The sequence below is a fragment of the Rhinatrema bivittatum genome, chromosome 3 (assembly GCF_901001135.1).
Source record: "Rhinatrema bivittatum chromosome 3, aRhiBiv1.1, whole genome shotgun sequence".
NCBI lineage: Eukaryota > Metazoa > Chordata > Amphibia > Gymnophiona > Rhinatrematidae > Rhinatrema > Rhinatrema bivittatum.
Genome location: NC_042617.1, coordinates 566,396,567 through 566,411,241, shown reverse-complemented (window position 1 = coordinate 566,411,241; position 14,675 = coordinate 566,396,567). Strand labels below are relative to the sequence as shown.

General features: G+C 43.2%; 1 protein-coding gene across 5 annotated transcripts in view; it reads right to left on the bottom strand.

Moving 5' to 3' along the window:
- Nucleotides 1-2,543: 2,543 nt before the first annotated feature.
- Nucleotides 2,544-14,675, bottom strand: part of PHACTR2 (phosphatase and actin regulator 2) — a 323,702-nt gene continuing 311,570 nt past the window's right edge. For 4 of the 5 annotated variants that reach the window (XM_029596521.1, XM_029596519.1, XM_029596520.1 and 1 more), the window contains one exon: nt 11,320-11,624. In XM_029596521.1, the coding sequence (XP_029452381.1) occupies nt 11,546-11,624 (79 nt within the window). In that variant the 3' untranslated portion in view covers nt 11,320-11,545. Of the gene's footprint in view, nt 6,717-11,319; nt 11,625-14,675 lie in introns of those variants that run through there. The other variant, XM_029596522.1, reaches the window with a different exon arrangement.

Sequence of the window (14,675 nt, the reverse complement as noted above, 5' to 3'; positions counted from 1 at the left end):
GTCTCATAATGACAAACAAATTATTACAACAAATACATTCCTTCTGGCAAAAAAACGAACATTGCTAGGAGGAAATTTGCAATTCCTAGAACATCATTGCTCATTTGAATGTAACTGCGCACGTCAATACTGTTCCGGTGGTGGTGTTGTTTCTAAGACTGATGACAGCGAGAGACGCAACTGAATAGTTTTATCAGTGGACACCCAAGGTATGATGATCAAGACTGTAATGTCCCTGGTTTTGGCGTCACAATTGCCATGGCTGCTGACAGAGTGAGATATCACTGAATGGTTTTACCAGTGGGTGTTCAAATTTGAATGAGCAGGCGTTGAGCGACATTTACTTGTGAGCGACTGTAATGAGAAGGTCGGTCTGAGTAAGGGTGGGCCATCCTTCGAACAAGATTTAACTCCCCGAGGAAGCCTCTGAACAGGTGAAGCAAGGGCCTTTGTCAGACAAGTGATGATGGATGTGGATACGGATTCATGGCGGCACAGCTTGGAATAGTTATATTTGAACAAGGGATGGCGTCGCTGTGAACAGTTACGTCTGGCCTGATGTTGATGACTGTGGAAGGGGACGTATTACAGTATTTGTGTAAACAGCTACATTCAAACGAGTGATGTTCTATGGATAGCTTATACTTGTGGAAGCTGTGATGCAGGGTCTCATGTCATTAGTGAAAGTTTCCTCATAATAAGGTTTACTTGTGCAAGAAGGAATGTATGTATTGTGATAATTTGTATGTCATTATGAGACAAGATATTATAAACAGTAGCTAGAGTATTAGATTTTTTTAAAATAGTGCTGTCATGTAGAACATAGATAATAATACATTCTTTTTGGATATAATGGATAAGGGGATAGGTGTCTTTAGTTTGAATAGAGTAACCTATCTATCTGTATGTGTATAGTCATGTACATTGAGGTTCACACCTACAGGTTCTGGGCAAGCCCTGGGAGCTCTGCTACTTGTCTTTTAATAATCACAAAATGTGGGTCCCCGATAAAGCTCAGCAAAGTAAGTAATGTGGGCTACCCAAAATAACCAAAATACTGCTGTATAAAGGTATTTAATAAAATTTGGGGGATACAAGAACTACACTGCAGTGAAAAAACATTTTTGGGCAGAGAGAGAATGAAAAATTGTGAACGCGGATCACAGTCAGAAATCCCCATCCACAATTTTGGCTTTTTGCCTGTGGTCAGGGTTTTGGGATTGGGATACAAAAAGATTAACATACAACCACCATAAAATAAAAGATCATTTTAGCCAGGAGTTTCTCAGATTTACTTCTCTAACTAACTTTTGGATCAGGACTTGCGAAAACCTTATCCGCAGGCAAATACTCTGATTTTGGGCAAGGTTTGAAATTATGATCCACCACTGTCATTTTTTTGTTCTCCCTTGACTTCTGGGTTACACAGATGCTGAAATTGCAAGCAGCAGTTGTTCCCCTACTACATCAGTTCATATTAGGTGACATAACAGAGTGTGGGGATACATTTTCAAAGCTCTGGGTAAAAATCAGGTAGATCGGCTGAATCCGCCAAAGTGAATTTTCAGCCAGTTAAAAGTAAGTGCGTAGTTTCACAATGTGTATACACACAGCCACCGACAGAAAGAGGTGCCCACGCTTAGTGTAGCTTGGCTGGGGGAGAAAGCTATACACATGCATTGAAGTTTCGAAAATGTCCGCACATTGTAGGTATACTTGATGACTTAAAGTACATGCGTCCCTTTTATCTGCATACCCACGCAATCTTCCAATACAACCTATGCAGGAAGCTTGTGTTTGAGTAAGTTCGTGTGGTCAGGAAAGTACATGCGTGCTTTAGCAATTAGGTAGCTTATTGAAAATTTACCCCTATCTAGAAATACAGAGGTCAATATTCAGCAAAGTGGTGAGTGGACAATTTATTTAGTGGATATTCAGTGGAGCACTGCAGATTAGGTGCTCTGCTGAATACAGCCGGAAAAAGAGCCAGATAAACTTATCTAACTTTAAGGCTGCTCTCCGGCACATCCAGACTCAGCCAGATCAGTTACTCAGCTAAGTTAAATCTGCCCCAGAATGCCTTCAATTTATCTGGCTAAAGAGTCAGTTGGATAAGTTGGATGTTTTCAGAGCAGCGGGAAATTTAAAATACGCAGTTACTCTGGCTAAATCCGAAACTCAGCCAAATAAACTGTCTGAATAGTGACCCCACAATATCTACCTTAGAGGGTTATGTTCTAAATGTTTATCACACGCGAAAAGGGGCTTAATTAACTGGAGGGGAGGAGTCGGGGTGGGGAGGGGGAGGAATCGGCCGCAGCACTGCTGCCGGCGATAATGTGAGGGACATTATCGCCGGCAGTAGCGCAGCGAATAGCACCACCTTTTATGGTGGCGCTATTTGTGTGAAAGGGCTGCAGCTGGCCGCATTGCGGCCGGCGAAATCACACCACCAGGGTGTGAACGGCTGCGGCCTTTTGCAGGCCCACCCCCCTTCGCCCCGCCCCCTTTTTCACTGGATTCATCATTCTGCGAAGAATGATGAATCCAGCCCTTAGTCCTATAATACACTGCATATTAAAATTATCACCTATGTTATACTCCATTCTAATTAAAAGTGGGACTCTGTCAGTCTTAACTCTGATTTATTGTGGTTGTATCATCGGCGACTCCAGTCCATAAACCATGCTGGTGAACACAAACCTGTATTATAGATGGGGTTTATGACTGTGATCTTTGCCCAGCTCTAATTCTACTGATGCAACGCATTGTCATAAGGATGTGCATAATTCACTGGGAGCAGGATAGGAGTTTTCAGCTTGTCTGCACTCTCCAGACAGAGAAAGCAGACTAGAGTTATTCTGGAAACCTGCCGCCTTACAGGGCTCTTGACAAAGGTATATTGATTGGCATGTTAATTCTTTCTAAATGTAGCTCAAAAGCCCTCCTGAAGTAGGCTCTTAACCTAAAAAAAAAATATGCATGCGTAATTCACTTACCCAAGCTAGAATATAAGCTATCCTTTTTATGCTTAAAGGGAAAACTGCCTACTACACAAGCTACACGTAGAGCATCTGGTGTAAAAAAGGGTTACTACTGTTTTGTTTTAATAGAATATTACAGTAAGTGAACCCAGTAATCACCTACCCTAGTAGGCTGCAGTAATGCTGCTGCAGGAATTGCATTCACATAGAAACATGGGAAATAGAAAACCACCATTCATTTCAGATAGAACTGATTGTCCATCAAGCCTTAATTACATAGGTGTAATTAGTGTTCGCTGAAGACAGCACCCGCAATGAGCCGCAGAGAAGGGCATGAGATAGTGCCATGCGACCATGCAGTGTGGCTCACCCAATCTGCTTGTCTTCAAAGAATAATTTGAATTCCGTTGATCTGGTGACGAATTAATCAATCAATCACCACCATGCAGGTCTCGACTCAAGTGATATGCCATGTGCAACATTTTGGAGAGAATGTCTGCACTTTCCGATCAATGATTACGATAGTTTAGTGGTGCAACACGATTTATGTTAATTTAACTTTTGTTAAACAACTAAGATACATTATAGTAACACTATCATGTTTACATACCAATGTAACAGTAATATCAAAAGAAGAAGAAACATTTTGGGTAATGTTTATCATTTTCATATTACACTGATATTACACTGGTGTGTATATATATATATTTAACTTAATTTAATTTGGGATTTAAATTCCACCTTTCATGACTGGTTAGCCACTTCAAAGGGGATTAGACCAATGTAAGAGTGATATCAAAATGATAAACATAAAAAAATGTATCTTCATAGTTTTGTAACTCCTGTTGTTTTAATAGCACTCTTTCACTGCTATGCAATATACAGTTATAGAGGGCTGGGCTAATGGCTCAGTGGTACTGTTGCATGTTGCCATACAGGAGACCCGGGTTCTGTTCCTGAACCTGACCTCTACTCCCTGGGGAAGTGACAGAGGGAGCTTTCACAGCCCCTCAAGGGAAATGGCCAGGAGCCTCTGTCTAATAGCTGGGCTAGTTGTGAATGAAGGCTCTTGGCACCATATAGGACAATTTTGGTTAAGCTGGAAGCCCAAATCAGAAAAAGATGTGTGTACATAAATATATATATATATATATATACACACACACACACACACACACAGTATATATCTATATAGCAACAGGGAGAGAGTGGGAGAGAAAGGACTAATTTCTTTTTTTTGCCTGGCCATTTTTTATTACTCCTTTGAACTTCCAGTCAATTGGAACCCACCTCTATCGGGCTGTAGCACATAAGCCTTTATTTGCAACCTCATGTGGGGTTTACCCCCTTTTTTTTCATCTCCACACTCAATGAAGTCATTGCACAACAGCCCTCACCCAGGTGCCACAGATCGCAGTTCCCTCTGGAATCTGATAAGCGTTGCCCCTAAGTCTGGACACTAGGTGTCGCTGTTGAGCAACGGCTGGGACTGCCTTCCCCCCAGGGGCCGCGCATGTTTACCTCCTCAGCATCCCTAGCCCTGGCCTCGGCTGGCCCAGGGAGGAGAAGCTGGCTGGGAATCAAACCGGGAGCTTCCGCATGGCAGTGCAACGCTGCTGCCACTTAAAACCACCGTGCCCAGCCCCAGAAGGGCTGACATTTAAAGCAAAGGCTGTTCCCTAAATCACAGCCTCCTACGATATGCAATGACTGTGTTAATTTACAGTTACATTCTTCAAAACATAAAATCTGCCCTTTTGAGGCCATGGATTGTAATCAAACGATAAATACATTGCATTTTCAAAAATGTCATCACATTTTCTATCCCATCACCCTGAAATACAAAAACATTTTAATAGCGGTGATGCACTTTGGTGTGAGACAATGGAAAGAGCAGCAATTTGCAGGAAGGAGGAGGAAGGAAGGCTCAGAGGAAATGTAAAGGAAATGAATCTTTACTAGCAGAGGCAGTTGCAACCAAAGCTGTCACAGAATTTATGTATGCATAAGACAGATCCAGAAAGCAGTGGTAAGAGCAGAGGTAAACTACATAAGGGGCTTGTGTGTTGGTCTAGGTAAAGAATCATGCTCATTTAGCTGGAAGGGGAGAACGCCAATGCCAGGAGACGACAAAGCCGACTTGCCCAGAACAGTGGCATGGCTGCTTTGAGTTCCCAGGGAGAAGTGGCAGGGTCAGACCAGCACGAAGTGGTGGCAAGGCCTTGGAATACTCTCAGGTGTAATCTAGGAGGGTCACCTAGCATGGGCAGCAGGTTGATTTTGGCTACATGCCCTAGATGAGGGCAAAAAGGAGAAGGAGCAGTCTTCTGCAGGTGATCAATCTTGTACAGCTGACGGGTGGGAGATCTTTTTGCTAAAGCAGTGTGGGTAGGTGCCACCAGGGTGGGCCAAATGGTCCTCATCTGCCATGATGCACCACGCTGCTTTTTCTGTGTTGGTTATGCTCTTTTTACTGACTTGTAAACACGCATCCTGCACAAATTATCACAAACAATAAGCACAATGCTGCCGCTTTCATGGCCTGAGATTAAAGGGAAGCACTAATAAATAAAAATGCTCGCCTCGTTTCACTTGGACTGAATATTAAAGTCCAACAGCAACTCCTGAAACGCAAAGAGGAAGTTTAGTTTCTGACTGCATACGTACGCCTTCCACGAAGCGCGTGGTTACAGCCTGGGTAGGTGGCGGTGCTCCTGTAAGATGGGCCCAAGCTCAGATGGTGGACCATCTTTACCCACATGACGAAGGTGTGCCGGTGCCATCTCTGTGACTGGAACTGCCGTAAACGGGCCGGTGCCGCAGCACTATTACCAGACAACGTAAGCTGCATGATCTGAGACTTCACTTCTTATCCTTCCGGTAATTCTGATTGTCAAGGTACACTGTCCGATGGCAGAAAATCAATGCAAGGCCTGGTCAGCATCATCCAACCCTCTTACTGTTTTCTGTAGGCATGCTTGCTTGAGTCATTTTAAGCTTCTTGCTTCAGAATGAAAAAAAAATTATCTATCTATCTATCTATATATATATACAACGCAAACACTGAGAGAGGAACGTCTGGCAACTGTTTTCACTGGCACCACATAAAGTAAATTAAAATAATTCATTAAACCTCGGCTGAAATGAAAAGCTTGTAGTCCAGGCAGAGGTTTCTATAAACATAACAAAGCAAAACACGGTCTCTATATACTCCTCGACAGGAAAAGAATGTTTTTTGTGGGGTTTTTTTTTAATTTGTGTGTGTGTGTTTTTCGGTCACAGCACACGCACTCTCTCCTTTCTTCCTCGGCCCGTAGATGGAATTTTTTTTTTTCCCCTGTCCCGTGGATACACCCGGGCCAGTCCTTGCCGTGCAGGTCCTCTGAGAGTGCCTGCTCTCTGGCTGGTCAGCGTTTGTTTGCTTTCAGCTCCTTTTGTTCCCGATTAGTAGTGGGGAGGGAAGAAGTCATTTTGCTGTGTGAGCTGGCCCGCTTTGCTTGCCCATCAGAAGTTGCCTGCTGGAAGGGGAAAGCTGCCAAGTCCCTTCTTGCTTTCCAGTAACAGCGGAGGGTCCTGCGAGGCCTCTGTTAAGTGCAGATGAAGACGTGCTGGACATCCCCACCACACACACACACACACTTTTAAGTTCCAGTGCAATTTTGGGTCTTTGGGAAATCAAGCTTCCCCAAATATTAGGTATCAGCACACATGTTCCATTATGGACGGTGAAACCTGAAATAATAAACCAAACGTAAGAATTCTTGTTACACACACCCACACCATGAAAGGCTCAAAAGCAGAGTGCCAGATTGCGCAGTCAAGGAAACATACGACTAGCAGCGCACGGGTTGGCTTTCTTCTATTCCTGCTCTATGCATCTTGGCCACATGTGATGGGCAGATACAAATTTTTCCAGGAAATGCGACCCTGCCGAGGAGCCAGGCAGCAGCCAAACGGCATGAACTCCGTCCATAAAGCAGATGTAATGCTTACAGCAGGAGTTTCCAAGCCAGTCCTCGGAACACACTCAGCCAGTCTGGTTTTCAGGATATCCACAATGAATATGCATGAGATAGATTTGCATTCACTGCCTCCGCTGTATACAAATCTATTTCATAGATATTCATTGTGGATATCCTAAAACCCTGACTGGCTAGGTGTGTCCCAAGGATAGGGTTAAGAACCCCTGGCTTACACAATATGGCAAACATATTCCAAAACAGATGAGGCTAATTAACGAAGGAGATACATGGAGCTCCAATTAAACTTGATTAGTCTAAGCAAGCCTCTCTTGGAGGCACATCTACCCAGTCAGGTTTTCAGTATTGCCACAATGAATATGCATGAGATGGATATGTATACATTGAGACCCACTGTATGCAAATCTATCTCATGCACATTCATTGTGGATATCCTGAAAACCTGGCAAAACCTGACATATTCATGAAAATGCAAACTACCATAGACCTTGACAAAATCCAAAATTAAAATAAGCAAATGGTCCCACCCCCTATCCTCTGACTGTTCTCTCCTCTAGACTTTAAAAGGCAAAGATTGCTGATCCACTATGCAGCCCTTGTCCTTGATGTCTATCTGTCAAGTAGACTGTAAGCTCCAAGGAGTCGAGACTATCTCAAGGGTGGCCAACTCCAGTTCTCGAGAGCCACAAACAGGCCAGCTTTTTAGGGTAACCACAATGAATATGCATTGTTGTAAATCTCTCTCATGCATATTCATTGTGGATATCCTGAAAACCTGACCTGTTTGTGACTCTCGAGGACCGGAATTGGCCACCACTCTTCGATGTGTCTGTACAGCACTGTGTACACTATGTTAATACTTTATGAACATTTAGTAGCAATATTATACAGTAGATACATTTTTCAAGGAATGCATATATGGATATGTTTGTCTACAGCACTCTAAAATATTTTTACTCTGAATCAGTTTTCTAACATGCAGGTATAAAAGAAAGCAGAGAGTTTGACAGATTCTGTCTTGCTTAAATTGCATGTTTTCATGAGTCTTCAAATTGCAAAGAAGCCTCTTCAGTCTGTGTGTGGGAGTTAAAAAAAAAAAAAAAAGAAGAATTCAGAGCAGTCTTTCAGCATCGCTAACCACAAAGCAAGCTATGCTGAATCACACTTTCACAGGTAACCTGGCTACTGGAACTGAGTGGCACACATCCATCAAAGAAAACAGACAACTCTTCCTTCAAAGTATCTGCAGTAAGTGAACCACTCCAAAATAAGCTGGGGATGTTAATAAAAACACTCTTCTTTTTTTTTTTTTTAAATTACAGATGCTTTTTATGAGCACTCCTTAGACCCTCCTGTCTTCTTTTTTAAAACTATGGGGTATTTGGCAGGGTGGAGAAGCAGCTGGGGAGTGTGATAAAGTAGAACAGAGAAGTACAAAAAATGTCTAATTAACTTCATGTAGTACATTCAAATGTATTGCTAATAACTCAAATTGCCCTCCTAATTTGCACTGCTCGAGACATAAGAACATAAGAAATTGCCATGCTGGGTCAGACCAAGGGTCCATCAAGCCCAGCATCCTGTTTCCAACAGAGGCCAAACCAGGCTACAAGTACCTGGAAATTACCCAAACACTAAGAAGATCCCATGTACTGATGCCAATAATAACAGAGGCCATTCCCTAAGTCAACTTGATTAATAGCAGTTAATGGACTTCTCCTCCAAGAACTTATCCAAACCTTTTTTAAACCCATTTACATTAAGGGCCAGTTTTTAAGAATTGTGTGTGGGTGTAGATTTGTGCGTGCAACCTGGCTTGCACAAATCTATGCCCGATTTTATAACATGAGCGCGCAGCCACGCGCATGTTATAAAACCCAGGGTCGGCGCGCGCAAGGGGGCGCACAATTGTGCAACTTGCACATGCCGAGCTGCGCAGCCTTCCTCCGTTCCCTCCGAGGCCGCTCCGAAATTGAAGTTGCTTCGGAGGGAACTTTCCTTCCGCCCCCCCCCCCACCTTCCCCTCCCTTCCCCTACCTAACCCGCCCCCCAGCCCTACCTAACCCCCCCCCTTACCTTTGTCCTATAAGTTGCGCCTGCCTCTGTGCAGGTGTAGATTGTGCGAGCCGGCCAATGGCCGGCCCGCGATCCCGGACACAGCAGCAAATGGCCGCTGTGCCTGGAGGCTCCGGCTCCGCCCCACCCCTCCCCCTTCCCGTCCCTTTTTCAAAGCCACGGGACATACGCGCGTCCCAGGGTTTGTGCGCGTCGCCGAGCCTATGCAAAATAGGCTCGGCGCGCGCAGGAGCAGGTTTTTGGGGATACGCGAGTAACCCTTTGAAAATCCGCCCCTAAGTGCACTAACCACATCCTTTGGCAACAAATTCCAGATGTTAATTGTGCATTGAGTGAAAAAGAATTTTCTCTGATTAGTTTTAAATGAGCTACTTGCTAACTTCATGGAGTGCCCCCTAGTCTTTATATTATCCAAAAGTGTAAATAACGGATTCACAACTACCCGTTCTAGACCTCTCATGATTTTAAAGACCTCTATCATATCCCCCTTAACCTCTTTAGCCTTTCCTCAAACGGGAGCTGTTCCATCTCCTTTATCATTTTGGTGGCCCTTCTCTGTACCTTCTCCATCACAATTATATCTTTTTTGAGATGCGGCGACCAGAACTGTACACAGTATTCAAGGCACGGTCTCACCATGGAGCGATACAGAGGCATTATGACATTTTCCGTTTTATTAACCATTCCCTTTCTAATAATTCCTAACATTCTGTTTGCTTTTTTTGACTGCTGCAGCACACTGAGCTGACAATTTCAATGTATTATCCACTATGATGCCTAGATCTTTTTCCTGGGTGGTAGCTCCTAATATGGAACCTAACAACATGTAACTACTGTACAGGTTATTTTTCCTGATATGCAACACCTTGCACTTGTCCACATTAAATTTCATCTGCCATTCTGATGCCCAATTTTCCAGTCTCGCAAGGTTCTCCTGCAATTTATCACAACCTGCTTGTGATTTAACTACTCTGAATAATTTTGTATCATTTGCAAATTTGATTACCTCACTCGTCAGATTCCTTTCAAGATCATTTATAAATATATTGAAAAGCACCGGTCCAAGTACAGATCCTTGAGACACTCTACTGTTTACCCTTTTCCACTGAGAAAATTAACCATTTAATCCTACTCTCTGTTTCCTGTCTTTTAACCAGTTTGTAATCCAAAGGACATCGCCTCCTATCCCATGACTTTTTAGTTTGCTTAGAAGTCTCTCATAAGGGACTTTGTCAAACGCCTTCTGAAAATCCAAAATACACTACATCTACTGGTTCACCTTTATCTATGTTTATTAACCCCTTCAAAAAAATGAAGCAGATTTGTGAAGCAAGACTTCCCTTGGGTAAATCCATGTTGACTGTGTTCCATTAAACCATGTCTTTCTGTATGTTCTGTGATTTTGATCTTTAGAATAGTTTTCACTATTTTTCCCGGCACTAAAGTCAGGCTCACTGGTCTATAGTTTCCTGGGGTTACATTGGCCATGCTCCAGTTTTCAGGTACAATGGATGATTTTAATGATAGGTTACAAATTTTAACTAATAGATCTGAAATTTCATTTTTTTAGTTCCTTCAGAACCCTGGGATGCATACCATCCGGTCCAGGTGATTTGCTACTCTTTAGTTTGTCAATCAGGCCTACTACATCTTCCAGGTTTACGGTGATTTGGTACAATTCATCTGACTCATCACCCTTGAAAACCATCTCCGGAACCGGTATCTCCCCAACATCCTCATAAGTAAACAAGGAAGCAAAGAATTCATTTAGTCTTTCTGCAATGCCCTTATCTTCCCTAAGAGCCCCTTTAACCCCTTGGTCATCTAACGGTCCAACCGACTCCCTCACAGGTTTCTTGCTTTTGATATATTTTAAAAAGTTTTTATTATGAGTTTTTGCCTCTAGGGCCAACTTCTTTTCAAATTCTCTCTTAGCCTATCTTATCAATGTTTTACACTTAACTTGACAATGCTTATGCTTTTTCCTATTTTCTTCAGATGGATCCTTCTTCCAATCTTTGAAGGATGTTTTTTTTGGCTAAAATAGCCTATTTCACTTCACCTTTTAACCATGCTGGTAATCGTTTTGCCTTCCTTCCACATTTCTTAATGCGTGGAATACTTCTGGACTGCACGTCTAAGATTGTAACTCTCAAAATGGTAAGAGAGAATCAAATACAGGTAAGAGATAATGAAATGTGTTTTGGATATGTGCAGTTTCTGATAGGGGCACATTTTTCAGGATATCCGGCATCTGCACAGAAGACATGTCCAGGATATAAATGAACACAGGTTTATTTGGTATTTAAGATGAAATGTTCAAACAGGATAAATTGGTAGGATGGGAAAGAGCCATTTTTTAAATGATTTTGTCATACTAATGCTATTTGTATATTATTTTAGTGATGCTTGGGCCTCCCACATTTTGATATTTGTCTTTCACAGTCTGTGATCTAAATTTGAAAGTGTCATAGCACTTGTGCACCACTTGGCAATGATCCACATTTACAGTTTCACGCTAGAAGTGGAGCTGAGCAGGATGAACCAATCCTGTGATTTCAATTTGCATATCTTTGCTGCTGCCCTACAAAGAAAGAGGGACATAAATTGAAAATCCAATTGTTGTAAAAGCTTTGAATTTAAAATTTAATTTAATTGCATTTCTGTACATGTTCAAAAAATATATAGAAATAAGTTAAAAAAGGGACTTGTTATGGCTCCATTTGAATTGAATCACCGGTTTTCCCGGCCCGCTCCTCTGTGATGCAGAAGTGAAGATCTGTAAACTGAAGCAACAGAACTCTTGAACAGTGGCCGAGTCTCTGGTGCTTTAATTTGCATGTCTGTGCTGCTGCACCACAAACTGCCAGTCACATTTTGCCAGTCCCTTTGAAAATACAGCCACGGCAAGTGTGGCGGCTGAGGATAACATGAGATATCACAATACCAAGAATGTTTTCCTTTTTGTATTCCATTCTAACTTCTTACCTCGCCCAATGCATTTTTACTGTATCCTCCTCCACTAATACCCCTTAATTAATTGGTGTATGTCAGGGCTCATCCTGGGCCATCTTTTTTTCTCTCTATACTTGTTCCCTTGGTACCCTTCTGATCTCCTCCTATGGCTTGGAGTACCATCTTTATGCTGACGACTCCCAGATCTACCTCTCTGTATCAGAGCTTTCACCAAGAATCCAGTCCTAAATCTTGGCCTACCTGCCTGACATCACCACTTGGATGTCCTGCTGCCTTAAGCTTAACATGGCAAGAGGGAACTTCTTCTCTTTCCTCCCAAATCCACGGCCCCTCGTCCCACTTTTTGTATCTCTGGATAACATGGTCATCCTCCCGATCTCCTCAGCCCATAACCTTAGAATCATCTTCGAAGCCTTCTCTATGCACATCCAAAAACACTGTAAAATGTGTTTTTTTTTACCACTCAAACATGGCTGTTTTTGCTTCTCAGGTAGTTTATGCTATTTTGTGCACCTACGACTTAATACAGAAAGGGAAGACGAAGCAAAGGATCGAGATTTGTTTTACTGAACGTCTCAGCTGTATTCAGAAAGCTCAGGGAGCAGCTCTGTTAGTGGAGCATTGGTTGCAGCTATCGCATTCACTTGAAGTTCTCTGCTTTTTATTGCTGAATGTATACAGCTGAAGCTTGGGGGATAACATTTCTCAGTATATTTTATATTGGGAGCCAGAGGGTCTTAAACAGGGGCGGATTGGCCTATCGGGGCTTCGGGCATGACCCGGTGGGCCGGTCACCCCAATCATGTGACAGGTGTTGCTCGCGGCCACCAGCAACAGCCATCCGCCTAACTGCCGCTTTTGTATTTTCGCCACGGCACCAGCCCTGGTTTCATGGGAATGACAGCAGTGTAGGTGGAGGCTGGCAACTGCGGCTGGGCCTTTTCTTCTTCCCACACCTGCCCCCCTGGCCCGGAACAGGAAGTGACATGCAGTGGGGGGGGGGGCGCAGGAAGAAGAAAGCCATGCCACATGAAAAAATAGCGGCGGCCCCGAGCAAAATCAGAAGCAGCCAGAAATCGGCACAGGAGACAGCAAAATTAGCCTCCTGTGGGGGGGCTAGAGGAGGAGGCTGCTGCAGCTACCGTTTGTGCTCGGGGGGTGGGGTGGGGGCAGGAAAGAGACAGCCAGCATGTCTGTAAGTGAGAGAATGTATGTGTCATTGAGAGTGTGCATGTGTAACTGTGAGTGAGAGCATTTGATTGAGATCATCTATGTAAAGTGTGTGAGAGAGAGCATGCGTGTGATTGAGAGAAACTGGGCAGAGAGGTGATGTGTGTGTAAGAGAAAAACTGGTCAGGAGATGATTGGTGTGTGAGAGACAGAAACTGGTATGTGTGTGTGTGAGAGAAAAAGTGATCATGGGAATGAGAAGCCCGTGCATATGGCAAGAGCTAGCATACGAGTAAGTAACCTGGGTGTGTGTGAGACACAGCATGGGAGTGAGAAGCCTGCATATGTAAGATAGAACATGGAAGTGGGAAGCCTGTGTGTGTGTGAGAGAGAGAGAGACTGATCGGGAAGGTGACTGGTGTGTGTGTAAGAGAAAGACTGGTCAGGAAATGATTGGTGTGTGAGAGACAGAAACTTGTCATGGGGGTGTGACTGGTATGTGTGTGTGTGAGAGACAGAGAGACTGGTCATGGGCCCTAAGGAAGAGGACCATGAGTACAGAGCTGCATCCACTACTGCTGCTTCTGGTGTGTGCTATGGCCTGCATGGAAGAGGAGTAGGAGAGCTGCTGGAGGTGGTTAGTAAAGGTGGCTTTTTATGTTTATTTTTCTTGATTGACTGCCATTTTAATTACTGAATATTATGTGATGTGTCTGTTTTGAAATATTTTATTGGTGTTTGGAGAAATTTTAAATAATTTTTATGAGTTTTTAATTGTTGGATATTATTCTGTTCATAGTTGTGAAACATTTATTCTGCTTATTAGTACAATTATACAATTATTTCTGTGTGGGGATCTATAGCTGCTTGCTAGTTCTGTTTCCTAATGCCCGCCAGCACCATCAAACCACTTCAAATGGTCCAGAATGCGACAGCTAGAATCCTCACTAACACCAAAAAAAGAGAACACATTACCCCTATCCTCCAGAACCTTCACTGGCTGCCTATAAAATTCAGGATACTCTTTAAAGCACTCATGATGATTCACAAGGCTCTACACAACATCTCTCCCCTCAACCTATCTTTTCGACTACAGCAGCACACCTCAAAGAGACCGATCAGAAGTGCATACCAGAACATGCTTCACACCCACCCGGCTACAACTTCACTGAGGAAACGAGTTTTGTCCACTGCAGGACCCCTCCTTTGGAACCGGCTTCCGTCGGACCTCCGCCAAGAACCTTGCCTAGCAACTTTCAAAAAGAAGCTAAAGTCCTGGCTATTCACCCAAGCCTTCCCTGAGATCTAAAACTTGATGAAGAGTCAGATGGTATCCATATCACTGTACTTACTTTTCTGATTGTGTACCCTGTATCACCTGTTTATACTCTGATTTTGTACCTAGTTTGTGTACCCTGCCTCAGTTTATTTTGTTCATGAATGTTCTCCCTTAAAGTTCTATGTCAACATGTTACAATGTATTCCGCCC